The sequence below is a fragment of the Mus caroli genome, unplaced genomic scaffold, assembly GCF_978045245.1.
Source record: "Mus caroli unplaced genomic scaffold, Mus_caroli_1 scaffold_11, whole genome shotgun sequence".
Classification (NCBI taxonomy): Eukaryota; Metazoa; Chordata; class Mammalia; order Rodentia; family Muridae; genus Mus; species Mus caroli.
The window spans coordinates 113,350,022-113,376,913 of NW_028227266.1; the positions used below are offsets into that span (position 1 = coordinate 113,350,022).

At 48.1% G+C, this 26,892-nt stretch overlaps 1 protein-coding gene across 1 annotated transcript in view; it reads left to right on the top strand.

Moving 5' to 3' along the window:
• The window catches only part of Glb1 (galactosidase beta 1), a 71,780-nt gene that overhangs the window by 22,953 nt on the left and 21,935 nt on the right, over positions 1-26,892 (top strand). The window contains exons 6-12 of the mRNA XM_021172646.2: positions 2,735-2,915; positions 6,217-6,275; positions 9,662-9,783; positions 9,864-9,904; positions 15,059-15,171; positions 22,711-22,785; positions 26,593-26,682. Coding sequence (XP_021028305.1) covers positions 2,735-2,915; positions 6,217-6,275; positions 9,662-9,783; positions 9,864-9,904; positions 15,059-15,171; positions 22,711-22,785; positions 26,593-26,682 — 681 coding nt within the window. The remainder of the gene's footprint in view (positions 1-2,734; positions 2,916-6,216; positions 6,276-9,661; positions 9,784-9,863; positions 9,905-15,058; positions 15,172-22,710; positions 22,786-26,592; positions 26,683-26,892) is intronic.

Here is a 26,892-nt window from a genome sequence, read left to right on the forward strand (position 1 = left end):
GTCTCTCTTTTTCTCTTCCCTTTTGCAGTTTAGGTGATGTGACCTGTTTCCTATGTGGTATTGTCACCTCACTTCCCTGTCAAAGTTCTTGTCTCATGCGTACAGTTTGGATATCATCTACAGATCTTTGTACATACTTGGATGTTTCTCTCCTTGTCTTTCTGTTTGTTTGTTGCTTTAAGGCATAGTTACCCTGTGTAGCCCAGACTGGCCTCAGACCCTGTCTGTGGTCCTCCTGCCTCCCTGGTACTGGAACTATTGAGTGTGGCCCACCATGCCAGGTCCCACCAGCCTCTAATTCAAAGTGTATCTGAGGTTGACCTTGAACTCCTGATTCTCCCACCTTTGCTTCCCAAGTTCTGAGCTGGCAGATGCGCTCCTGTGCCTGGTGTATGCAAGGTTGGGAATCCATACTGGGCCTTTTGTATGCTACTTAAGCAAGCACTCTACCAACGGGGCTACTTCCCAAATCCCACCCCACTAACATTTTAAAGACAGGGTCTCACTGAACCTAGGGCTTGCTGAGTGACTAGACTGGCGGCTGATCAGCGAGTCCCTGGTCCACCCGTCTCCTCCTCTCAGCGCCATGGTTACCGACAATGTGCCACCATGGGTGCTGGGATGCCAACTCGGGTCTTCACCCACTTGATCTTAACCAAGAGGCTGAGACCCAATTCCAGTCATGGCTCCAGCCCCTTTTGCTGCCCTCTGACAAAGGTGTTTGCTTGTCGACTAAGCTAAGCTAGCCTTGGGCTTTCAGTGGCCTCCTGCTCCTGCCTGTTGAGGGCTGGAGTGGCAGCCATACCCCACCAGTTGCTTTTGTCTGTCTCTTCAGCCAGCTCAAGAGGCAGTGAGGTCTTCACCCAGAGCTTGACCTTGGCCCTTCTCAGGGGAGCCCAGGGACATTGAGGAGCAGAGGTTGTGTCTGTAACCAGGGTGAAGAGGGTTGTGTCTCCACCCCAGCCTGAGGACAACAAGGCTCTTCTCCCTTTGGTCTTCCAGATCAGGGACACCAAACTTGCCCCAAATACGCAAATGTTTAATTTCAGGAGAGATAAGGCAAGCCAGGGCACAGAGGATGGGTCTCACATGAAGTGTTAATCTCGGTTTTTAACCTAAAAATGATGTAAAACTAGTCAGTCATGCTGCTTCAGGCCTGTCAACCCAGCTCCCAGAAGGCTGATACAGGAGGGCTGCCGTGAGTTCAGGGCCAGCCTGGGCTAGTGAGTTCTATGCTGAGCTATAGTGTGAAAGCACTGTCTCAAACCAACAGCAACAGCAAATAAAGTTGACAGCACCCCCTTTGTTTCTGGGGCGGGGGGGGGGGGAGGGGTCGCTCTCTGGACTGAGTGTTCCCAGGTTCCTTGGGTCTTTTTCAGAAACCGGAAGAACCACACGCAGGCTGTCGTGACAGGAGGTGTGCGGAAGCAGAGCCGTAGCAAAGAGTGTGTGTCTCTAACCAGTGCTGCCAGAGAAGAGCGGCCTCTTGACTTAGGGCTGTGGCTCCCAGCCTGTGGGTCGAACAACCCTGTCTCAGGGCTCGCCTAAGACCATAGAAGAACACAGATACCTACACTGCCATTCATGGTAGTAGCAAAGCTACACAGTTAGGAAATAGCGACGAAATAGTTTTATGACTCGAGGTCACCACAACACGAGGAACTTTATTAAAGGGTCAAAGCATCGGGAAGGTTGAGAACCCCTGAGTTAGCGTAAAGCTCTTTAGTGCCTGGGTTCTCTATCTCAGCCAGGGTTACGATTGCTGTGATAAAAACGAGGACCAAAAGAACTTGGGGGAGGAAAGGGGCTATTTAGCTTATGCTTCATCATTGTAGAGAGGCAGGACAGGAACTCAAGCAGGGCAGGGACCTGGAAGCAGGCGCTGATGGTGTAGAGGCTATGGACAGGATGCTGCTTGATGGCTTGCTCATCTCCCTTACTTATAGAACCCAGGACCACGAGCTCAGGAATGGCTCCACCCACCTAGGCTGGGCCCTCCCCCATCAATCACTAATTAAGAAAATCCCCCGCAAGCTGGCCTGCAATCTGATTTTAGGGAGGTATTTTCTCAATTGATGCTGCCTCTTCTCTGATGACTATAGCCAACACAGCCTCCTTTTTGGAAAGGGTAGCCAGAGTGGGGTGGCTAGTTACTAAGGGGTATACTGTGGGTGTTGGTGGGCCTCTGGGTGTTTTCCTGTGTGTGTGTGTATTGCACACACGTGGCAGTCAGAGGACAAGGCTTGGGATTGGGTTCATTCCGTACTCCAGGCTAGCTTGCACAGGAGCCCCTGGGAGAGTCTCCTGTCTCTGCTGGTCTCTTCCGTATTCCCACCCCCATCCCTCCACAGGAGCATGGAGGTAATAGATGTGCGCTAGCCACCACATCCATCTTTTTATGTGTGTTCCGGCGTCGAGCTTGGGGTGTCGGTCATGTGCAGCTTGCGGCGCCTTTACCCACCAAGTCATCTCCCCCTGTTTTGATTGGTAGATTTGAGATATGCAAACTTTTCTCTACTGTATATGTATTTTCCCACGATGCTGTTAACCATGTGTACATCCAATTATGTGTAGGCATAAGATTTCAGATAAGGGATTCTCTCAAGAGGGCACAGTTGGCTTTATTGTGCATGCACGCCAGACCAGTTCAGACTGGATCTGGGGTATGTTTCCAGAAATTGGTAAGGTTGTGTTGGCATCTGCTGATCTCTGGTTCTCCTTTCTAAACACACAGGTTGAGAATGAGTACGGGTCCTACTTTGCCTGTGATTACGACTACCTACGCTTCCTGGCTCACCGCTTCCGCTACCATCTGGGTGATGACGTCATTCTCTTCACCACTGACGGAGCAAGTGAAAAAATGCTGAAGTGTGGGACCCTGCAGGACCTGTACGCCACAGTGGATTTTGGAACAGGTCGGTGTGTGTGGCATCTAGAAAACGCTGTTGAATAATTGGTTTTTTACTCAGTCACTCTCAGCACAGCTATTGCAGAACGAGTGAGGTGTCTCAGAGTTTCCTCTATCAGGTGGGCTAGTGAGCTTAGCGTGACTGTAACAAAATACCTGAGGGAGTCAACTCCTAAAGAGGGAAGGCTTTGCTTTAGCCCACAGTTGTGGCTTCAATCCACCATCTGTTTGTCCTGTAATAGAGAGAATCTTTCTGGGAGCATATAATGAAAGGAGACCCATTTACCTCATGGCCTGAGACCCTCAAAGAGGGAGAGATGAGACTGCCACCCTCTCTTTCAGGGACATGTGCCCAGTGACCCAAAGTCTACTGAGCTCTGTCCACCCCACCCAACTCTGTTTGAGACAGGATTTTTTTTGTAGTTTAGGCTGGCTGCTTATTCATGGTCTAGCCAAGGATGGCCTGAAGCTCTGGGTCCCCTTACTTCCATCTCCCAAGGGCCGGGGTTCTAGATGTGTGCGACCCCCACCCTCGGCTTCTTTGTACTATTCTTCCACTTACAAGAGTCAAGTGACGGGTTGGCAAGATGGCTCAGTGACTGAGGGTGATTGCCACCGAGTGTGATGATCTGAGAGTGATTCCTAGGACCCACAGAGTGGGAGGAGAGAGGTGACACCTACAGATTGTCCTCTGACCACCAAGAGCATTGCGTGACATGTGCACAGGCACACAAGTACACGTGTGTACACATGCATGTATACATACACACAAAATTACCAAATAAAAATGTAATGAAAAAACAGATTCAGCCGAGAGATTAGAGCATACCTGCAATCCCAGAATTTAGGATACAAGGGGAGGAGGACCTCTGAGTTCAAGGCCAGCCTGGTCAGTGGAGAAAGTACCAGAACAGCCAGGGCTGTGCAGAGTAACCATCTTTTTTTTTGGGGGGGGGGCATTCGAGACAGGGTTTCTTTGTATAGCCCTGGCTGTCCTGAACTCACTCTGTAGACCAGGCTGGCCTCTAACTCAGAAATCCGCCTGCCTCTGCCTCCCAAGTGCTGGGATTAAAGGCGTGTGCCACCACTGCCCAGCTTAAAATATTTTTTTTACGTGAATGTTCAATGTGAGTCTTGACAGTAGTAGCAAGTTCCAGGCTAAGGCTATGTGAGACCCTCACTTAAAAAATGCTTTTTCCAGGGCATAGTGGTGCATAATTATAACCCCAGTACTGTAGATACACGGAGGCAGGAGGATTGCTTTGACTTAGAGGCCAGCCGGAACTCTAATATACTACTTAATGCATTCTAGACTAGGAAGACTACATACTAATACCCTATTTTGAAAGATTCACAAACAAGGGAGCTGGAGAGATGGCTCAGAGGTTAAGAGCATCTGCTGCTCTTGCTGAGGACCTGAGTTCAGGCCCCAGCACCCACAGGGAGGCTCATAGCCATTTGGAATTCTAGTCTGTCTTAGTGAGGGTCTTACTGCTGTGAACAGACACCATGACCAAGGCAAGCCTTATGAGGACAACATTTAATTGGGGCTGGCTTACGGGTTCCGAGGTTCAGTCCATTATCATCGAGGCAAGAACATGGCAGCATCCAGGCAGGCATGGTGCAGGAAGAGCTGAGAGTTCTCCATCTTCATCTGAAGGCTGCTAGTGGAAGACTGACTTCCAGACAGCTAGGATGAGGGTCTTAAGGCCACACCCACAGTGACACACCTACCCCAACAGGGCCACACCTTCTAATGATGCCACTCCCTGGGCTGAGCATATACAAACCATCACACAGTCCCACAGAATCTGACACCGTCTTCCGGCCTTGGCAGGCACTGGATGCGTGTAGTACACAGACGCACCCTCTGGCATACGCATGTACACATAAAATAAATTTTAAAATAAATTTTAAAAGTTTTATGAAGAGGGTGCACACAGAAATAGGAGGGAGGGAGGGAGGAGAGGAGGGAGGGAGAGAGAGAGGGAGGCAGAGGTTCAGAACGGCAGTTTGAATGGCTGAGGTCTACAGATTATCCTCCAATGTTGGTCATTCACCAGAGGACACAGTTAGAGTGGCCTTGTCTCCCTGTGTCTGTTAGTTAGCTGGTAGGTATCTGTGGCTGTCCCGTGTGGGCAGTGCTGTGGAGTGACGGGGGAGGTCTCTAGAACAGACTGGTCCTGGAGAGGAACAGCTAGTTCAGCCTCTGGCTGAAGGCAGACATGGGGTCAGGGGGACAGCTTAGAAGGCAGAGCTATGAGCTCCTCAGGCCTGCATTCAAACAAAACCATGGGGGCCTGCTCAGGGAGACCGCTGTGTGGTGTGGTCCCCGTACGTTGCTCACACGGGTCACCCTAGGGCAATTCATAGCTATTGCTTGGGCCTTTGGGCCTTGAAACTCCAGTGGATCAGGAAAAGGTTTATGATATACATGCCTAGAAATTACGAAGGGAAAAGGAGAGAGAGTGGGGGAAGGCAGGGGACTATCTTGCTCCATTTAAGCTGTTATTATTACTATTGTTGTTGACTCCAGGGCTGTAGACTACAGGGCTGTAGTGTAGGCTGGCCTGAGTCTGTGTGTACAGGGGACTGGGCCCAGGGTCTTGTGCATGCTACCAGCTGAGCTACATGTCTATACTCTCAGCACTCTGAAGACTGAGGCAGGAGGATAACTGAGTTTGAGGTCAGTCTGGGTTGCATGGTAAATTCCATGCCAGTCAGAGCTGCATGGTGAGACCCTGTCTCGGGAAAAACTAAAAGACATAAACAAAAACCGCCTGCCCTGCTCACCGTTCTGGGTGCTCCAAAGCCCAAGATCAGGGTCCCCTCAAGTGCAGGGCTGAGTTTGGATCTCTCCTTCAACTCAGTTTCCTGATGAGTCCTTGTGTGGCAGAAAGGGGTGAGGGCCCTCTTCCGGTATAAGGCATTAAATGCCATTAATTCATAACAGGGGAATAGGAGGGCCTGGCTAAGTCACTTCCTGAAAACATATCTTTAAGACAAAGTTTTTTCGTGTATTTCTTTTTACTGGAGGAGGGTGCTCAAGAACGTGTGTAGAGGTCAGGGGATAACTACGGGAGTCATTTTCCTCGTTGTTCCATGACATTCCTGGGGATTGAACTCAGGTTATCAGCCTTGGTGGCAAGCGCCTTTTCCCTCTGAGCCCTCTTGCCGGCCCTCGACTTCTCTGACACTCCTATTTGGGGTTATCGTCCACCTTTTGAATTCCCTACCAGTGACCTCAGCAGGCTGGTTAGCTCCTTATGCCTGTGACGGACTCTTCTTCTCTTTCTTGAAATTTCTAGGCAACAATATCACACAAGCTTTCCTGGTCCAGAGGAAGTTTGAACCCAAAGGACCTTTGGTAAGAACTGGGGGTGTGGGGAAGAGACTGAGCTTGTACTCAGCTCTTCCCAGAGGAGGAGGCAGGCTGCAGAAGACAATGGGGCCATCTTTGGTGGTTTATTTTTTATTTTTGGCTCTGGGATCAGCAGCTGATGGGACTGGGGCGGAAGGGAACATAGCCCTTCCTGACTCCTGAGTGACAGCTGGATTGGTGCTCCAGTTTGGACACTAAAGCTCTTCACTCGAGTGAAGGAGATGCAGAGAACCAGGACTGGCCAGGACTGTCTTCGGCTCTCTTGGGTTTTTGGGTTTTTTTGTTTTCCTTTTCTCTCCTCTCTCCCCACTGGATCTCAGGCAGCCCCGAGGCTCAGAACTCGGTGTGTAATGGAGGCTTAGACTCCTGAGACTCCTGCTTCCGATTCTCAGCCTCTGGGACTAAGTGTGCACTGCCACACCCAGCTTTACGTGGTAACTCGCACCCAGACGCTTTCTGCACCCGAAGGCTGGTGCTCTGACTGAGCTACCTCTCCAGGGAGCAAATGCCAGTTGCTCTGACCTGAGGAGCCTAGACATGGCTGGGCCAGGATCTGGTTCACATGTGTATTCTTTTTTTATTTTTTATTTTTTATTTATTATTTATTATATTTAAGTACACTGTAGCTGTCTTCAGACACTCCAGAAGACAGAGTCAGATCTCGTTACAGATGGTTGTGAGCCACCATGTGGTTGCTGGGATTTGAACTCCGGACCTTCCGAAGAGCAGTCGGGTACTCTTACCCACTGAGCCATCTCACCAGCCCGTACATGTGTATTCTTTAAGGTTTATTTTATTACTACTATTATGGTGGTGGTGATGATGATGATGTCTGTGTACAATGCACATGTGTGGGTGCTCTCTGAGACCAAAATGGCATGTAGGATCCCATGGAGCTGCCTGATGTGGGGTGCTAAGAACTGAAATCCAGTTCTCTAGAAGAACAGCAGGTACTTTTGGGGGGCGGGCGGGGGGTTGCTGGGGGGAGGTTCAAGACAGGATTTCTTTGTGTGTATCCCTGGCTGTTATAGAGCTCGATCTGTAGACCAGGCTGGTCTTGAACTCACAGAGATCTTCTTGTCTTTACCTCAAGGGCTGGGATAAAAGGCGTGGTCACCACATGCTCAGCGGATGGCTTTTAACCTCCAAGCAGCTTCTGTAGCTGAGAGACTTGTTTCTTAACTCTGCAAGCTTCTGCACCCCTGCCCCCACCCCGCCCTGCTCTTGATGCTCTGGTTGAAATGTGGAATTCATTCTGCTGGGCCTGGGACTGTTCCCGGAGCGAAGCAACCAGGAAGCGGCAAGGTTGCAGTTTTGATCAGCAGCTCTGCTGAGCCTGCTGGCTTGCTGGGAGAAGAGGCCAGGGCTGCCTGGACCTCTGTCAGGCCTGCATTCGCAGCTCTTCCCTCCAGGTTGCTGCAACAAGCCTTGTTTGAAAAAAAAAAAAAAAAAAAGCTCTGCTGCTGGAGCTCTGCAGAGCCTGCTCAGGCAGGTGGAGCCATTTCCTGGAACCTCTCCAGGTTCCCTTTCTCTATTCTGACTTTGAACTGATGTTAAGTTGCTTCTGGGCCAGCAGGTCTCAAGATCAGTATTCACACAAAAAGGGTGAATTGTGCGTAATGGATAAATGTGGGGCTAGTTGTTTGTTGTTGTTGCTGTTGTTGTTAATGGTATAAGGTGTTACAGAGAGCCCACCAGATCTTACCGGAGATGACCACTTAGACACAGTTTATACCCAGTTGAAAGTCTTTGTTCTAGCTAGCTGGGACTACACTCAGGTTTTGGTGACCTCAGTGTAGCCCTGAGAATTTAGACCAAGGGGCTTTTAAAAGAAAAAAACAAAACATATCTGTTCTCTCAGCAGCTTCAGGGGAGGATTGCTCAAGCAAGCAGTTTAACAGAAGCCAGGAAAATTTAGCTGGGGCATCTGAACCTCAGGGCCTAGAATAGAATTGGATACTTTTCCACTGGATTCTTCATCAAAAAGATTAAATACTGGTTAAAACCAAAACAGCCTCATCAAGAATACAAGATGGGCGCCGGGTGTGGTGGTGCGCACCTTTAATCCTAGCACTCGGGAAGCAGAGGCAGGCGGATTTCTGAGTTCGAGGCCAGCCTGGTCTACAAAGTGAGTTCCAGGACAGCCAGGGCTATACAGAGAAACCCTATCTCAAAAAACTAAAAAAAAAAAAAAAAAGAATACAAGATGGGCCAAGCAGTGGTGCACACCTTTAACCCCAGTACTTGGGAGGCATAGGTAGGCAGATCTCTGTGAGTTCCAGGCTAGCCTGGTCTCTAGAGCGAGATCCAGGTCTATAGAGTGCTGTACCCTCTGCACTGTCTTGCCCTGTCACCCAGGTATTGAATACACACAGTAGGCAATTTCTCTACCACTGAGCTACATCCCCAGCCCTTGGGTTTTTGTGTCTCATTTCCAGTACAGTCTTGCTAGGCAGCCTCCAGTTTCAGATTAACTACGCAGTCTAGACTGATGTTGAGCTCCGAATTCTTCTGCCTCAGCTTCCTAAGTGCTTAGATAATAGTTATGCGCCGCCATGCCTGACCGGAGCTACTAATTATGAAGATACCACCTTGCCTGACTAAATGTTTTGGTATTGGGGGGAAGGGGCAGGGAGTGTGGGACATTCCCAGCTGACAAAACTGACAAAGGTAAAACTTTTAGGAATCAGTTGTCCCAAAATACCCATGGAGAATCGGGTGTGAGGTACCCAAGTCCCTCCTGTAAGATGATTCGGTTCCTGTCCTTGGCATAATTCTTCTCTAGGTTGCTTGTTCCTGACCCAGTATAGATGCTATACTGAGAGTCATAGTCATTTATCATTCAGGTAATAATGACAGGGGTGGAGGAGTTATACATGTTCAGTACTGATGCAAAGTTTTTCTCAAAAAATATATTTTCTTTTAAAATATATGGTCTCATGTAGCCCAGGCTGGCCTCCAACTCACCACATAGCTAAAGAGTACCTTGAATTGATAATCCTCCTGCCTCTACCACCTGAGTCCTGGGATTACAGGTGGGCACCGGCCACGCCTAGTTATCACAGGGCTGGGGATGGAGCCCAGGGCTTCAGTCACTCAGGGCGAGCATTCTACCAGTTGAACCACACCCCAGATATTTCTGATTGTTAATAGGTTGGGTCTACCATGCAGAACCCATGGATTTGGAGGGTTGACTGTAGTAGTAGTAGTATGTAAGATGAAATGTCACTATTGGTGGACACTCCAGAGACCCAGTATAGATACTGTTGTAATTGGAGGTCCTCATGGGACCCTCCCTGCATTACAGGGACACCTCAGCATCAACTCAGGGTTGTAAGTGTCTCCTAAGCACCACCCCTTTCCCCTTTCAGATCAATTCCGAGTTCTATACTGGCTGGCTAGACCACTGGGGTAAACCCCATTCCACAGTGAAGACTAAAACACTGGCTACCTCCCTTTATGACCTGCTTGCCCGTGGGGCCAACGTGAACTTGTGAGTACCCAGTACTGGGAGAGGGAGCCCTGTGGCTGTGGCTCACAATGAAGTATGTGTGTTCTCTTGTTTCTCTGTAGGTACATGTTTATAGGTGGGACCAATTTTGCCTATTGGAATGGTAAGATCTGTTTCACATCCGTTGGTAAAAGCTTATCCTGTTTCCAGTGTATGATTTGGGAGATGGTGTATCTACTGGCCAATTTTTATTTTCTGTTTTCATTTGTCTTCTAAATTTTCTAACGTACAAGAATCACCCATCTAAAGCCAGGCGTGGTGGTGCACGCCTTTAATCCCAATACTTGGGAGGCAGAGGCAGGCAGACTTCTGAGTTCAAGGCCAGCCTGGTCTACAGAGTGAGTTCCAGGACAGTCAGGGCTACACAGAGAAACCCTGTATCAAACAAAACAAAACAAACAACAACAAAAATCACCCATCTAGTCATTTGAGTGTGAAACCTTAAGGGCCGTAGTCTGATCATTTAAGGGTCTTATTTTTAAGCCAGTCTGCCTGGCAGTCTAGTGTGGCGGGGTGTGTGTTTACATACTCCGCTTTGGTCTTTCTGTATATTGTGCAGGGGCAGGTATACATGTGTATCTGTGGGTGTGCGTGCATGTGGAAGCCAGGGACAGCCTCCAGTGTCGTCGGTCCTTGGACACCAGCCACCTTTTTCTGTTTTTTTTGTCTTGTTTTGTTTTTTTTAAACAAGATCTTTCACAGACCTGGATCTTACCAAGTAGACTGAGCTGGCCACTGAGCCAAGGGAGCCATCTGTCTCCGCCTCCCCTGATCTGTCTGCCTGCCTGTCTGACTCTCATTTTACATGTATTTACTTACGTGTATGTGGGGTTCAAAGAACGACCCTAAGGAATTGATCCTCTTCCCCCGCCCTGTGGGTGCTGGGGGTTGAGCTCAGATGGTTGGGCCTGGTGGCACAGATATTTACCACTGAGCCATCGCTCCACTCCCATTTTAATTGTCTTTTTTTTTTAAAGATTTATTTATTATTAAGTAAGTACGCTGTAGCTGTCTTCAGAAACTCCATAAGAGGAGATCAGATCTCAATACGGATGGGTGTGAGCCACCATGTGGTTGCTGGGATTTGAACTCGGGACCTTCAGAAGAGCGGTCAGTACTCTTAACTGCTGAGCCATCTCTCCAGCCCCTGTTTGTCTTTTAAAAAAAAAAAAATCATAAAACTGACAGTGTTAAGTATTCTAAACACTTTTAAAGTTGAACAGTCCTTACCCCCTACTTCTGGAACATTCTCCCACCCTCCAGAAAGAAGCTGCACATTCCACACTGACTCCCCTCTCCTCCTCACGGCCCCTGGAGGTCACTAAGCTCTTCCATTCGGCCAGGGGCTCTCCTGCTCTGGATATTGCTTATAAACAGAGCCATATAATATCGAGGTGATTAATTAATTACAAGTAATCTGATGTCTTTGATTTAGCCTAATATGTTCAAGGCTCATCCATGTTCTTTTGTGTATTAATGCTTTATTTTTGTCACTAAATAATATTCTAGGGTTGGGGGTATGGTTCAGTTGCTAGGCACAAGGCCCTGGGTTTGAGCCCCATGCACAGCCTCCACATGGTGGGTGGTATGCATTTCTAATGCCAGCACATGGGAGGAAGAGGTGAATGGTCGTTTTCAGGCGGCACAAGTGGGTGGGAGGCCACTCGTGACAGTCTTTCAAAAAATAAAGAAAGCGAAGGCTGAGTCAGATGTGGTGGTGGTAACCCATAATCCCAGCATTTGGAAGGTAGAGGTAGAATTACTACAGGTTTGAGGCTAGCCTGATCTACATAGTGAGTCCTGGGCCAGCCAGGGTTACATAGGGAGATTCTGTCTCAAAACAAAACAATAAGTAAATAAATAAATAATAGAATTTTATTTTTTTAAAAAGGATTTATTTATTTATTTTATGTGAGTACACTGTAGCTGTCTTCAGACACACCAGATGAGGGCATCAGATCCCGTGACAGATGGTTGTGAGCCACCATGTGGTTGCTGGGAATTGAACTCAGGACCTCTAGAAGAGCAGTCACATGCCTTAAGTAGGGACTCTTCCCCCGTGGTGCTGATAACTTGCTGTGCAAACACATCGACCTGAGTTTGAGCCCTGGAACCCACCAAAAAAAAAAACAAAAACAAAAAACAAAAAGGCTGGGTGTGGTGGCACACTTTAATCCAGCACTCAGGAGGCAGAGAGCTTTGAGACCAGCCTGGCCTGCAGAGCAAGTCTCGGGACAGCTAAGGCCCCACAGAGAAACCCTGTCTCAAAAACAAGCCGAACAAACAAAACAAAGGAAGGAAAGAAGGAAAGAAAAGCCAAGCCGTGCGTGGTGAGGTGAACTTCTGTAACCCTTGTGCTAGAAAGGGGAGACAGGCAGGCTTCTGGGGCTTGCTAGTCATTTGGTGTAGCTGTAGCTGAATTAGAAGCTCCAAGCACAACAACATTATGAACTAACCAGTACCCCGGAGCTCTTGACTCTAGCTGCATATGTATCAAAAGATGGCCTAGTAGGCCATCACTGGAAAGAGAGGCCCATTGGACACGCAAACTTTATATGCCCCAGTACAGGGGAACGCCAGGGCCAAAAAGTGGGAATGGGTGGGTAGGGGATTGGGGGGGAGGGTATGGGGGACTTTTGGGATAGCATTGGAAATGTAATTGAGGAAAATACGTAATAAAAAAAAGATATATATATATATATATAGAAGCTCCAAGCTAGTGAGATACCCTGTCTCCTAAACCAAATTGAGAGCCAATGAGATGGTCCAATGGCTAAAAGTTCTTGCTGCCCAGCCTGAAGACCTGATTTTGATCCTCAGAACCTACATGATGGAAGGAAAGGAAATGGCTCCTGAAACTGACCTTCCCATGAGTCCCGTGGCATATATGTGAACAAAATTAATTAACTCAGTTTTTTCATCCAGTCAAACCAAGATGGTAGCCAGAAGTTCTGGCTTTTATATGCATATGCACACACACACATGTGCCTCCGTGTGCAGGCTTACTCATATGTGCATGCATGTACTCTCACACACATAAAGAACTAGAAAAGTTGCACTTGTTTTTCCTGAACGCCACACACTGATCACCCCCCACCCCCTCGCCAGGCGTAGGCTGAGGACGCAGGGTCGGTCAGCACAGGCTGGTCTGCCTGTAAGGAGTGTGACGCTTACAGATGAGTCAAGTGAGAAGTCTGGAGTTGAACCACACAGAAGGTGAACTCCTTAGGTGAGGATGTGGTTTTTAATCTCGCTGTGTCTCATGGGAAGGAACGTATTTGAACCTGTGCGTCCGCCCAGGCAGGCAGACCTGGGGGAAAGCTGCCTCTGAGGACTAGGGAGTAGAGGATATTAATACAGCAGTCTGTTGGCTGAAGGTCTGGGTCTTCTAAGGTGAGATTCTGTGTGGAGCAGCAATGAGGACGTTAGCGCTGACCTGAAGCTCACTCATTGATATGTCAGCCCTCTGACAGCTGGTCCTCAGCCCGTCACTTGTGAACTTACCGCCAAGCACTGACGAATTGTTATGTTTGGAATCTCATTTACTTATAAATTTGAGCCGTCAGAGAACAGCTTCGTTCTCACGTGTGCATGGCAGAGGGCTGCTGAGTTAGAAGAGGAAGAAAACCTTGCAGGCTCACGGTTAGCTGCAGTAGTGTTGCTATCTCAAGGGCTGCAGGTGTCACCCTCTAGGTAGTGCCAGCTTAGCCTGCACGAGGCCCCAGTACTGCCAATCCAGGTTAGGTGATACACACCTGTGATTCTAGCACCTGAGAGAGACACCTGGGACCCCAGATACACACCTGCGATCCCAGATACACCTGTGACTCTCTGACATACACCTGGGACCCCAGATACACACCTGCGATCCTAGCACCTGAGAGACACACCTGTGATCCTGACACCTGAGAGGTAAGAGGCAGAAGATCAGAAGTCCATTATCGGCCTTGGATGCATAGCTTGTTTGAAGCTATCCTGGGCCTTGTCTGAAAGAAAGAAGAAAAGGGAAGAAAGACACCCTCTGCCCCCAACCCTCCCCCAATCCCTTACAGGGACCAGGTTCTAGGGCAAGACTCAAATTTTGTGCAGACTCCTCATGTGTCTCTCATGCATGGGTAACTTTCCAAAGGACTGGCCAAAAGGGAACCTAAACCTGTAAGTATCCACTTTGACAAGCTTAGAAGTTTCTGCACCATGAACAATAATTGCAAGGGAATTTTTTTTTTTTTTGGGTGCTTTTATGTACCCAGCCTTGAGTCTACTCATTGGTTTTGTCACAGGTCGCATTCTGGGAAGTTGTATTGATTCTGCTTCCCATTGCTGTGAGAAAAACCTAACAAAACCAAACCTGAGGAAGTGGTCAGGAGCTCGAAGCCGTTGGCCGAGTCATCTCTGCAGTCAGGAAAGGGCCGGAGATCAGTGCTGGTACTCGACTGGTTTTGTCTTTACAGTGGGACACCAGCCCATGGCATGGTAGCTTTTTCCCTATCTAGGTAGAGCCTCTCCTAGGTGCGCCTAAGTCCTGTCGAGTCAATAATATCAGCCAGCACAGAAAATGTTCCTTGGGTGTGTTCTCAGGGGCAGCACCGGTCACACAGAAACGACAGGGTGTAGAAGACAAGGTGATGTAACTGTGAATGAGGTGGGGGTGGGGGGAACATGTGATGTAACCGTGTGAGAGATGTCGGCGTGATTTAACTCTGTGAGAAAGTCGGTGGTGATGTAGCTCTGTGGGCAACTTCGGCCTATCCTAAGGAAATCTGGGGCAGGGGAGGCAGGGAAAAGTGGTTCTATGTCCCCAGACTGATTGGCTGTTAGATAAAGGCTTTCCCTGGAGGGATGTAAACCGAAAAAAAGCAGATCAGAGCACTGGCTGCTCTTCTAGAGGACCCAGGTTCGATTCCCAGTACCCACATCTGCAACCCTAGTCCCAGGAGATCTGACACACTCTTCCAGCCTCTGTGGATCACACATGGCGTGCAGACATATATGCCGGCGAAACACATATACACATAACATGCAAAATGAGGATGACCTTGAACTTCTAATCTTTCTGCTCCACCTCCAGGATGCTCAGTTACAGACATGGGCCAGCACATCCGGGGTCTGCTGTGCTGGGCAAGTGCTTGACCAACTGTAGAAATGCTATCCCCCCTCTGACCATTTGGGGCTTTAATGTGCCTTCCACTTCTCCTCACCCCAACATGAGCCCCTGAGCAATGACCTCAAGTGACTGATGACCTTTGCTGTCTTCCAGGTGCTAACACGCCCTATGAGCCACAGCCCACCAGCTATGACTACGACGCCCCACTGAGCGAGGCTGGGGACCTCACTAAGAAGTATTTTGCTCTTCGAGAAGTCATTCAGATGGTGGGTCCTTCGAACTCTCAGAGAGCTGGGCTTCTGGGGGGGCCTGCTGTGAACTCATGGCTCTGTGGATGGATTCCTTGCTTACGGAGGAGAAGGAGGGAGGCACAGGTTTTGGGTACAGTGTGCCTGGGGAAGACCCCATGAGTTTATCAGCAAGGCTCTAGGCTCTGCACCCTTCATCTGTGAGGCTGGGATTAGGGTTCCTAACCATACGACAGGGAGAGCAAAGGACATGTGTGAGCTATCCTGCGTGGTCTCTGACACTGGGCAGCAAGTAGAAGGCAGAAGATACGTCCTTGGGGTGGCTCGAATGTGTAGGGAGGAAAATTGATAGCCACCAGTGTGCAGAGCATCTGTGGTCTGTGCAGAGGGAGATGCTGTGCTCCACCTGGGGCAGTCGACTGCTGTTTCCTCTAGCTGGCTCGGGAGCGTCTCTGTTCTGCCAGCAGCCAGCCTTTGAAGCACCTAAAGTTCTCAGGTGGGGTTTCCTGTCTCTGTGGTGAATTGAAAAAAAAAAAAAAGCAAACCCACAATTTTTTTGCTCAGTCACCTGGTTTTGAAGTTTTCTGCCAATAAGTGGTAAAAGTTAGGTGTCGTGTAGTGTCAGTGTAAGCATGTGTTAAGATTTGTGTTCAGATATACTTTCATCTTTTGGGGGGAGGGGGCTTATGTTTTGAGACAGGGACTCTCTGTGTAGATGAGATTCCTTCCCACTTTGAACTCACAGAGATCTGCCTGCCTCTGTCTCCCGAGAGCTGTACACCACCACCTGGCATGTTATGGAAAAATAAACATGATATAAACCTAGTGGGGTGCATGCCTGCAACCCAGATCCGGAGGGAGCAAGAGGACCAGGAGTCAAGTCATCCTCAATTATATGATGGCTCAAGGCCTCAGCTACGTAGACGAAAGCAGAGAGGGGAGGAGGGGGGAAGAAAGAGAAACATATATTTTCACCTAAATTTCCTTTCTCTTTTTATTTGAACTCCTGACCTTTGGAAGAGCAGTCGGGTGCTCTTACCCACTGAGCCATCTCACCAGCCCCCCCCCCCTTTTTTTTTTTTAGATTTATTTATTTATTATATGTAAGTACACTGTAGCTGTCTTCAGACACTCCAGAACAGGGAGTCAGATCTCGTTACGGATGGTTGTGAGCCACCATGTGGTTGCTGGGATTTGAACTCCTGACCTTTGGAAGAGCAGTCGGGTGCTCTTACCCACTGAGCCATCTCACCAGCCCCTCCTTTCTCTTTTTTATTAATACATTTTTTATTTATTATTTAAGATTTGCCTCGAGCCAGACATGGTGGCGCACACCTTTAATCCCAGCACTTGGGAGGCAGAGGCAGGTGGATTTCTGAGTTCGAGGCCAGCCTGGTCTACAAAGTGAGTTCCAGAACAGCCAGGGCTACACAGAGAAACCCTGTCTCAAAAAACCAAAAAAAAAAAAAAGATTTGCCTCTGTGTGTGTACATGTGTGTGGATACCCAAGGGTCCCAAAAAGGTCATTGAATCCCCTGGAGTTGGAGTTAGCAGGCAGTTGTGAGCTATACAATGTTGTGAATTGAAGTGGCGTTTCCTGAAGGAGCAAGAAGCCCCCTTAACCTGTGTCTGAACCGAGCCTCCAGCCCGATACATTGTAACTCTTGATACACTGAGTCTGGTTTCTGTTTTGCACCTGTGTATGTCTCTGATTGTAATTGTAACTTTTTTTAAAAAGATTTTTATTTTATTCTATGTAAGTACACTGTAGCTATCTTCAGACACATCAGAAGAGGGCATTAGATCTCATTAAGGATGGTTGTGAGCCACCATGTGGTTGCTGGGATTTGAAGAGCAAACTCTTAAGCACTGAGCCATCTCTCCAGTCCGTTATTGTAAATTTTTTTGTTGTTGTTTTTCGAGACAGGGTTTCTCTGTTTAGCTCTGGCTTTTCTGGAACTCACTTTGTAGACCAGGCTGGCCTCGAACTCAGAAATCCGCCTGCCTCTCCCTCCCGAGTGCTGGGATTAAAGTCGTGTGCCACCACGCCCAGTTTATAATTGTAATTCTTGATACACAGAGACTGGTTTCTGTTTTGCACGTGTGTATGTATGTGTTTGTAAGTGTAGCATGTCTTCCTCAGCCTCTCCCCACCCTAGTTTTGAGGCAGAGTCTCTCACTGCCCCTGGAGTTCACTGGCAAGCAGCGCCCCCCGCCTCCCGACTCTCCAATGCCTAGCTTTTTGTGGGGCTGGGGGTTAGAACTCAGCTCCTTTACTCGAGTGGCTGGCACTTCAGCACCTGAGCCCCATGCAGAGATCAATTTCGGCTATTGTTATTTCTTCTTTATGTTCCCCGTTCTCTTAGTTTTCTTCTCTGTATTACTGTCTCTTCGCCTTGTTTGAGGATGCTTTTGTTTTCTTGTTTCCCGTCTTCTGGTTAGGAAGTTTGTTTTTCTCTGTGTTTCTGTTTTCTTACCTATTCAAGCATGTTATCTCTTTCCTCAGAAGAACAAACAAGGCTCCCAAGGCTACTGTGTATGGGAAGTGAGCTGTGCACAGCAGCCAACGCCCTGTAGGAGCCTCCCTGATACCCTGCTGCCCTGAGCTAACCATTGCCCCAACTCCTGTTACCACATAGTCATGGAACTTATTTTGAACTTGAAATAACTGAATTCATACAAACACAAAATGGGTTCATGCAGTTCACACCTTGATAAGTCTGGCCCTCAGGAAGCTCCACCCCTCAGTAGTAATTTATAATCGCGTAGAGCCCCTGGATAGAGAGTGCTTGCCGGGTACCCGTGGAGCCCTGGATTTGATCCCCAGCGCTGTGAAGGCTGTGGTGATGCAGTCCTAACCCTCAGGAGGAGGAAGAAGAGCAAGAGATTCAGAGTCATCCTTGGCTACATAGTAAATTTGAAGAAAAAAAAATCATTTAAAAATGTACTAAGGGGCCGGGCGTGGTGGCGCACGCCTTTAATCCCAGCACTTGGGAGGCAGAGGCAGGCGGATTTCTGAGTTCGAGGCCAGCCTGGTCTACAGAGTTAGTTCCAGGACAGCCAGGGCTACACAGAGAAACCCTGTCTCGAAAAAACCAAAAAAAAATAAAATAATAAAATAAAATAAAAAAAATAAAAATAAAAATGTACTAAGGGGCTGGTGAGATGGCTCTGCAGGTGAAGGCCTTTCCTTGACTTCAGTCCTCAGTACCTTGGAAACCTAAACTGGCCATGATAACAAACACAAGTAATCCCACGTGGAAGGTGGAGCCCAGAGGGTCAGGAGTTCAGGGTTATCCTCAGCAACCTTGAGAATTTGCTACTTGGACTCCTGCTTTAATTAATTACTTAATTGGTACCATAAAGAACAGGTATGTGTACTGCTTTACGCTAGCTGGGTTCAGCTGCTTGGTAACCTCCTGCTGAAGGTAAAACCTGTACAAAGACTTCAGGCAGAGATGAGAGAGCAGAGCATTGTGTTGGTAGCCAGGGCTGGGACATTGTCAGGACTTAGACAGGGAGAGGAAGGTGCCCTGCTTCTAGAGTGTATTGGACGGAGCCCAGCCATGAAGTCTGGGGAGAAGCCAAGTGTAGAACGGCTGCATCCGTCTCCTGGGCCAGACTGAGACTCGCTTAAGTGAGGATGCATGGGAGGTTTGGGCAGAACAGCTGAAGGATAATGCAGGCTGCAGGAACTGACCAGACAGAGAACCCCAGTGAAGCAGGAAGACCAGTCGGGGACTGGTGGTGACTGGTGGTGGCTGTGGTGTGTATATACACATCACCAGTCAGACTCAGACCACAATATGAAAGTGGAAAGCCACACACCCTGGCTCACACTTAAAATCTCAGCACTTGGGGAACTGAGGTAGGACTGTTACCATGATTTTGAGATCAATCTGGACTATGACGTAGTAAGTTCTAGGCCCTCCAGAGCTAGCTAGCTACAGGGTGAAATCCTGTCTCAGGGATGTAGGGATGGAGGGAACGGGCAAGAGGAGAGGGAAGGGGAGGGAAGAGAGAATGCAGATACTTGTGACTTTCTGGGGCAAGTGTGAGGGAAAAGGGCAAGAATCAGACGCCTCAGCCAGCTGACGAGAGGCTCAGCAAGTCAAGTGTTTGTCACCAAGGCTGAGGATCCAAGTTCAGGCCCCAGGATCCACATGGTGCAGAGAGAAAAGTGGCACCTGCGAGTCGTCCTCTAACCTTCATATGCAAGCTGTCTGTGTGTGTATATAACAATAATAATAATAATGCCAATAACATAAACCCCATAATAACTAGAATCAAATGTCTCTTACTGTTTGGCCTGAAAAACTCCTCTGTGGTACAGATCGTGTGTGTGTGTGTGTGTGTGTGTGTGTGTGTGTGTAGATGGGTGGCATATATGTGTGCGTGCTGTGGTGCTCATGTGAAGAAGGTCAGAGATATCTCCATGACTGTCATCAGCAGAGGGTGGCTAAGATTCCCTGTGGAGCATGAGGGAGAAAGGACAGAGAGCCTGTGTACCATCTACCTAGCAGGCCAGCTAAGAGGGACTATCATCACGGTGAATACAATGGAGCTGGCCGGATAGATCAGCAGGTGAAGGCCTTCGACGACAGGCCTGATGACCTGAGCTCAGTCTCCTGTCCTCACACGATAGAAGGAGAGAATTGACTGCCAGAGTTGTCCTCTGATCTCCCACATGTACACACCTACCCTACCCTCGTAATATGCATTTGTGTGTGCATTATTTTGTTTTTCAAGCCAGGGTTTCTCGGTAGACCAGACTGGCCTTGAACTCAGAGATCCACCTGCCTCCTCCTCCTCCTCCTCCTCCTCCTCCGGCATGCACCACCCCCGCCTGGCTCGCAATGGCTTGTTTTAAAAGTCTCCGTGGTATGGTCTGCTTCGCCCCTAGGGATCACTCCTAGGGTTGCGTGTGTTGAGCAAGCACTCAACACTGAGCAACGTCTCTGGCTCATAGTGGTATTTCTCCTGGAACTTGCAGATACGTAGATAACTTATTTTTAAAGTACTGGAATATTTGCTTGCATGAAGGGAAATGTCTAAAGATAAGGGACCCGTGTAAACTCTCCTGACCCTTCCCTTCTCCAGAGACTTAGGGAGTGAAAAGTCTCTTCCAGTGAGACAATGTCAGGGTACCCAAATGGAGATGGGTGTTGTCTCCCCCTGCCTTGGACTATCGAGAGAACCTCTTCCCAGCAGGCTGCACAAGCCTTTACTCACTGGTAAAGGTCACGTGTGAGTCTTCAAGGCTTGACAAGACTTGACATTTGCATTTCTCTAAGATTTCTCTTTGGTGTGGGTAATACTAAAGTAGACAGGGTTAACACTTTGACCGTAAAACTCGAGGGCAGAGTGTAGAATCCCCCATCCCCCCCTACCCCCTCCCCACCCCATCCTGAAAAGACAGGCATGCCTCTACTTTTATGAGCTCTTGATTAAATTGGTGACCTATTTTAACAGTTCTATCTTAACCCCCACCGTGTGTGTGTGTGTGTGTGTGTGTGTGTGAGAGAGAGAGAGAGAGAGAGAGAGAGAGAGAGAGAGAAAGTGTATGAGTGTAAGAGAGTATGTGTGTGTAAGCCGGGCAGTGGTGGCACACGCCTTTAAACCCAGCACTTGGGAGGCAGAGGCAGGTGGATTTCTAGATTTCTGAGTTCGAGGCCAGCCTGGACTACAGAATGAGTTCCAAGACAGCTAGAGCTACATAGAGAAACCCTGTCTCGAAAAACCTAAATAAATAAATAAATAGTGTGTATACGTGTGTATATATGTGGGTGAGGAAGTGTATGTGTGTGTTAGGGTGTTACTGCTGTGAACAGACACCATGACCAAGGCAAGTCTTATAAAGGACATTTAATTGGGGCTGGCTTACAGGTTCAGAGGTTCAGTCCATTATCATCAAGGTAGACACATGGCAGGATCCAGGCAGGTATGGTACAGGCAGATCTGAGAGTTCTCTGTCTTCATCTGAAGGCTGCTAGCAAAATACTGACTTCCAGGCAGTTAGGATGAGGGTCCTAAAGCCCACGCCCACAGTGACACACTTCCTCCAACAAAGCCACACCCACTAATAGTGCCACTCAGCTGGTCCTGTGCTTGCCTGACAAGCACTAAGTCTTAGGTTCAGTTCCCAGCTAGTCATTGACCCAGCAGGACTGTGAGGAGAGCCCTTCAACCTTATCTCTCAGTTCCCCCCTTTTATGTTTAATGCCGGCCCTAAAATGGACCAGACCACCCAGAGAACTATGCTGAGTGGAAAGCAGCTCCTGGTACCCCTGAGCACACTCACGGGGGACATGAGTGTACACCTGGGGACTGACTGACTCAGGGAACTTGTTTGCCCTATGTGTGTGTACCTACATGTACACACATGTAAGGTGTACAAGTCCACATGCACTCCTGTGAGCTTGTCCGAGCATGCACGTGTAAAGGACAGAGACCAACTTCTGCTATCTTTCCCTGCCTCTGTCTGCTTTATTTTTGAGATAGGGTTCCTCACTGAACTCTGAGCTTGCTGTATCAGCTAGGCCGGCTGCTGCAAGCCCTGGGGATCCACCCATTTCTGAATCCCCCTAGTGCTGGGGTTTCATGGGAGTCCTGAGGATATAAAATCAAGCCCTCACACCTCCGTAGTGGGCACCCTACCCACTCTGACGTCTCCCCAGCCCAGCCGTAGGCCTTTGACTCATCTCTGGACAAAGTCCCTCATGCTGTCTCCTGGCTGTGTAGTGATGCGGGAACCCTTACTACATGACTTAATACAAGATTAATACAGCCTGCCGTGGCTTTTCTCACTCCGTGAGCAAGGACTGTTTCTAGCTACAGCATCGCCACACAAAGTGCTTTCTAAGCAGAATCTTTAGATGGATGAATGAACACGAGACCTGAACTCTTATTAATGATTAATTTCTATCTCTTTCCTCTGGTGTTCTGGTATTCAAAGAGTCGCTATGATATGATTTTTGGATCTAATTTAAGAGCAGAGATATCAAAATTCCTGTGGCTTGGAGAAACTCATAAAATGGGGTGGGCGGGACTGTCAGGATAATAAGAGTTCAGGCCATTCTCTTTGAATGGGAAAGGGCAGCTGTCTGCTGGGTATGCATCTTTGAATGCAATGACAGGCAGTTTTGATGGTCAGACTAGAAGCTGTGTCTCAGGCATAGATTATGTCGGAGAAATAAAGAGTAGGAGGTAAAATGTTTGTGGATATTTGCTTATTTTCTGAACCATTAATTACCTGGATAGAATGTTATGATTTTGCTAAGTAGTAAACTAGTAACAATAAAAAGTTATTAAACAGAATCAGGGATGGTGGCACACAATTTTTTATCTCAGCATTTGAAAGGGAGAGGCAGGTGGATCTCTGAGTTTGAGGCCAGCCTTGTCTACAGAGTAAATTCTGGGACAACTAGGACTACACAAAGAAACCCTGTCCTGAAAAAAGAAAAGAGAAGAGAAGGAAAGAAAAGAAAAATTTTTTTACAGGTGAATGTCTAAGGGGTTAACGTTTTTTTCTCTCCTCTTCCCCACTGTGTTTTATAGTTTAAAGAAGTCCCAGAAGGCCCTATCCCTCCGTCTACACCCAAGTTTGCATATGGAAAAGTTGCTCTGAGAAAGGTAAGACAGGATTCAGGGTTGGTAGTGTGGCTCAGTGGGTAGAGTGCTTACCTGGCATGAGCGGTCTATCCTCAGCACCATATAAACCAGGCATGCTGGCACACACCTGTAATCCCGGCAGTCAGGAGGATCCGAAGTTCAAGGCCATCCTTAACTCCATAATGAGTTAGAAGCTAGCCTGGGCTACATAAAACCCAAGTCAGCTCCTCACTGAGATGGGAAGACACAGTGAATGGGCGTGTCATCGGTCGGCTGGAGGCTTGCTCTCTTCCCTGAATTTGTTTTCTGAGAGCCGGGTAGAAGAATTGGCATTTTCTGGGGTATGGGGAGATGGAAGAGAGGATCCTTGTGCAAGCTGGGAGGATGCAGGGTGTGGTGCTTGTGGGCCGCTCCGTTCATTTTAGTTCGGTTCTTGGTTTTGAAAGGCAGTGCTTCAGACGGCCCTAGAATGACATCTTATGTCATAATTCTCACCAGTCAGGCTCTCTCCCATCATTTGCCCCTTTATTATTATTATTATTTTCTTTATTACATTTATTTCTTGGCTTGGGAGACATGCATTCTGTGGGGCTGAGATGGAGGCCAGTGAACAGCATGAAGGAGTGAGTATTTCTTCCTACTGTGCATCTGGGGACTGGGACTCAGGGCATCAGGAATGGTGACAAGCACCCGCTGAACCCTCTTGACAGTCCCATCCACCCCCCCCCTTTTTTAATGAGTTCCTCCAAGCCACAGGAATTTTGATACCTCTGTTCTTAAATTAGATCCAAAAATCATATCATAGTGATTTTTTTGGATACCGGAACATCAGAGTAAAAAAATAGAAATTAATCATTTAATATGAGTTCAGGTAATTTTATTCTGGGTAGGAAAGGAGAGAGTTACTTAATGGTTTACAAAATTGGTTTGTTTTGACTCTTTGGGTCCCCGGTTTTCCCCTAGCTTCACCCTTTACTCCTACGTGCATTCATTCACCAGAAAAAAAGAGAAGAAAACATGAATAGCCACTTATTTCTTAAGAATCTTCAAGTTCTAAAATAGCAGCATAAGCTTTTATCTTTAAGGCAAACACCAAACACCATAGCATAGTTTTCCATTTGTAACCTTGAGCTTCTGCTTGGCTGGCCCAGCTGCCGTAATAGTTTCCATTGTAGTGTCAGATCCTGTGCCACATTCTACAAAGAACGTGGTCTCTGATAGGAATCTCTTCTTAGATTAATCACGCTTGAATCTCACTTGGAAGGGGGCACATGTTCATCTCTGTAGCGACTTAAGAAAAATGGTCGCTTGGTTCTGAAACAGTCAAGAGTCCTTTCACGTGATATAAATAGCTGCAAATGTTTAAAACAACAACAGTACCAAAATTGAAAAACATGAAGATGTACAGCTTAGCGCTATGAAGGAAATCAGCAAATTGGCATGGTAGCTCATGCCTATAATCCTAACTGTGGGGGCTAAAGCAGGAGGATTGCTGTCAAATTCAAAGCCAGCCTTTACTCCGTGGTGAATCCGAGGCTAGCCTGGGCTTTAGAGAAAGATTCTGTCTCCAGAAGAAAGGTGTGGGGGAAAGCAGAGGTGGTTGTAATCCCAGCACTTGGGAGTGGAGGCTCGAGGATGAGACGTTCAGGGTCATCTTGGCCAAGTAGAGAGTTCTAGCCTGGGCTACAGGAGACACTCACTGTCTACTCGACACAGAGCTAGCTAGGAGGGAGGGAATCGGCACACAGCTTTTTTCCATTTATGTAAGACATAGTATATAATAAAGTTTTATTTAAAATTGTATGTGTTTGTGTGTGCACTCGCACACTTGTGGAGCAGAGAGGGTAACTTTCAGGAGCCGTGACACAGGCTCAGAACACGTGTCACATAAGCTTGAAAGACAGTGGAGCAACCGTGACCCAAGCCTGTGACAGGGTTCTGGCAGATCTAATCTTAGAGTGATTTGCCTCTACCTACTGTCTTCGCTTCAGAGCTCTTCCTCACTTGAAAACAAGTGATGCTTCACAGAGGCCTCCTGTCTCCCGTGCTGTCCGTTTTGAGGCCTTTCTTAGATAGAGAGCTCTGAGCTGACTTTCTGAACGGGTGCACTTGAAACTCCCCTTAAGACTTCTATCATTTACATTTTTATCAAGAGTTAGGAGCAGGGCCTGGAGAGATGGCTCAGCAGTTAAGAACACTGCCTGCTCTGGTTTTTTTAAGTTTTGTTATACTTTGTTTGACACAGGTTTCTCTATACAGTACTGTGCATCCTGGATCTTGATATGTAGACCAGGCTAGCCTCAAAGTCACAGACCGTACGCCTGCCTTCCAAGTGCTGAGATTAAAGTTGTGTGCCACCAGGCCTGGCTTCAACTGATCTTCAGAGGATGCAGGTTAGATTCCTAGCAACCACATAGCAGCTCGAAAGCATCCGTTACTCCAGTTCCAGGTTCTGACGCCCTCTTCTTCCCTCCTTGGGCACAGTACGCACATGGTGCACAGACTTACATGCAAACACCCAAACACGTAAACTAAAGAACAGGTTTAGGATGTGGTTGGCCTTTAATCCCAGCACTTGGAGGTCAAGGCAGGTGGATCTCTGTGAGTTCAAGGCCAGTTTGATCTACATAGCAAGTCCCAGGCCAGCCAGGACTACACAGTAAGACCCTGTCTCCAAATAAAATAAAACAAAATAAAAAGTTGCAAGCAAGGCCCGGGGCTAGCCGCTCGGTGGTACAGAACTTACTTACCCAGTTTGTGTGGAACCCCGGGCTCGTAGCCGGGTATGGTGGTGCATGCCTCTAATTCCAACACTTGAGAGGCTGAAGCAGGTCAGTCTTTGTGAATTTGAGACTCATGGGTGTATAGAGTGAGTTCCAGGATGGCTAGGGCTGTCACATAGAGAAACCCTGTCTTGAAAAAGGAGAGAGAGAGAGAGAGAGAGAGAGAGAGAGAGAGAGAGAGAGAGGAAGAAGAAGAAGAAGAAGAAGAAGAAGAAGAAGAAGAAGAAGAAGAAGAAGAAGAAGAAGAAGAAGAAGAAGAAGAGGAGGAGGAGGAGGAGGAGGAGGAGGAGGAGGAGGAGGAGGAGGAAGAGGAAGAGGAAGAGGAGGAAGAAGAAAGAAAGAAAGAAAGAAAGAAAGAAAGAAAGAAAGAAAGAAAGAAAGAAAGGAAGGAAGGAAGAAAAGAAGGAAGGAAGAAAAGAAGGAAGGAAGAAAAGAAGGAAGGAAGAAAAGAAGGAAAAGAAAGAAAGAAACCGACCCTGGGTTCTATCCCCAGCCCTGCAGAAAACAGTAAGAAATAAAAGCAGGTAGGTGCTAGGTTTTAGCTGAGTTAGCAGAGAGCCTGCCTGGCATGCAGAAAGCCCTGGGTTTGAACCCCAACAGTACATAGGGTGTGTGTGGTTGAACGCTCAGGTAACCCTAGCACTTGGAAGATCAGAAGAGCAAGGTCACATAGCAAGCTCGAGGCCTGCTTGGGACACATGGGGCCCTGTCTCAGAAAGAAAGGGATGAGAGGGAGGAAGAGAGAAAGGGTGAGAGAGAGACAGAGAGAGACAAGAGAGAGAGACGGGGTGGGGGTGGGAGAAAACAGGGAGTGGGTAAGATCAAGGGGGATTGAGAAGCAGATGACTTCTCTCAATGTCTCTGTTAAGTCAGACTAATGTAGCCTCCCTCCCACCTGCCACTCTGGGGACAGGACACTGAGTCTGGGGACAGGGACACTGAGTCTGGGGACAGGGACACTGAGTCTGGGGACAGGACACTGAGTCTGGGGACAGGACACTGAGTCTGGGGACAGGATACTGAGTCTAGTCCTGCTTCTTTGCAGTTCAAGACGGTGGCTGAAGCTCTGGGTATCCTGTGTCCCAATGGGCCGGTGAAAAGCCTCTACCCCCTGACATTCACTCAGGTAAAACAGGTAGGTCTGTCTCTATGGAGAACGCTCTGTCCTTCTGTTCCTGGCAACACAGGTGTGTCTTACTGCTTCCTGGGCGTCGTTATTTAATGGTGGCTGGGAGTAGGGCTCAGTTGGTGAGGTGCTTGTCTGTCGTGAGCAAAGGCCCGGGTTCAGTTCCCAGCACCTCATAAACCAGGCACGGTGACAGCCTGGAGAATTAGCAGGTGGAGG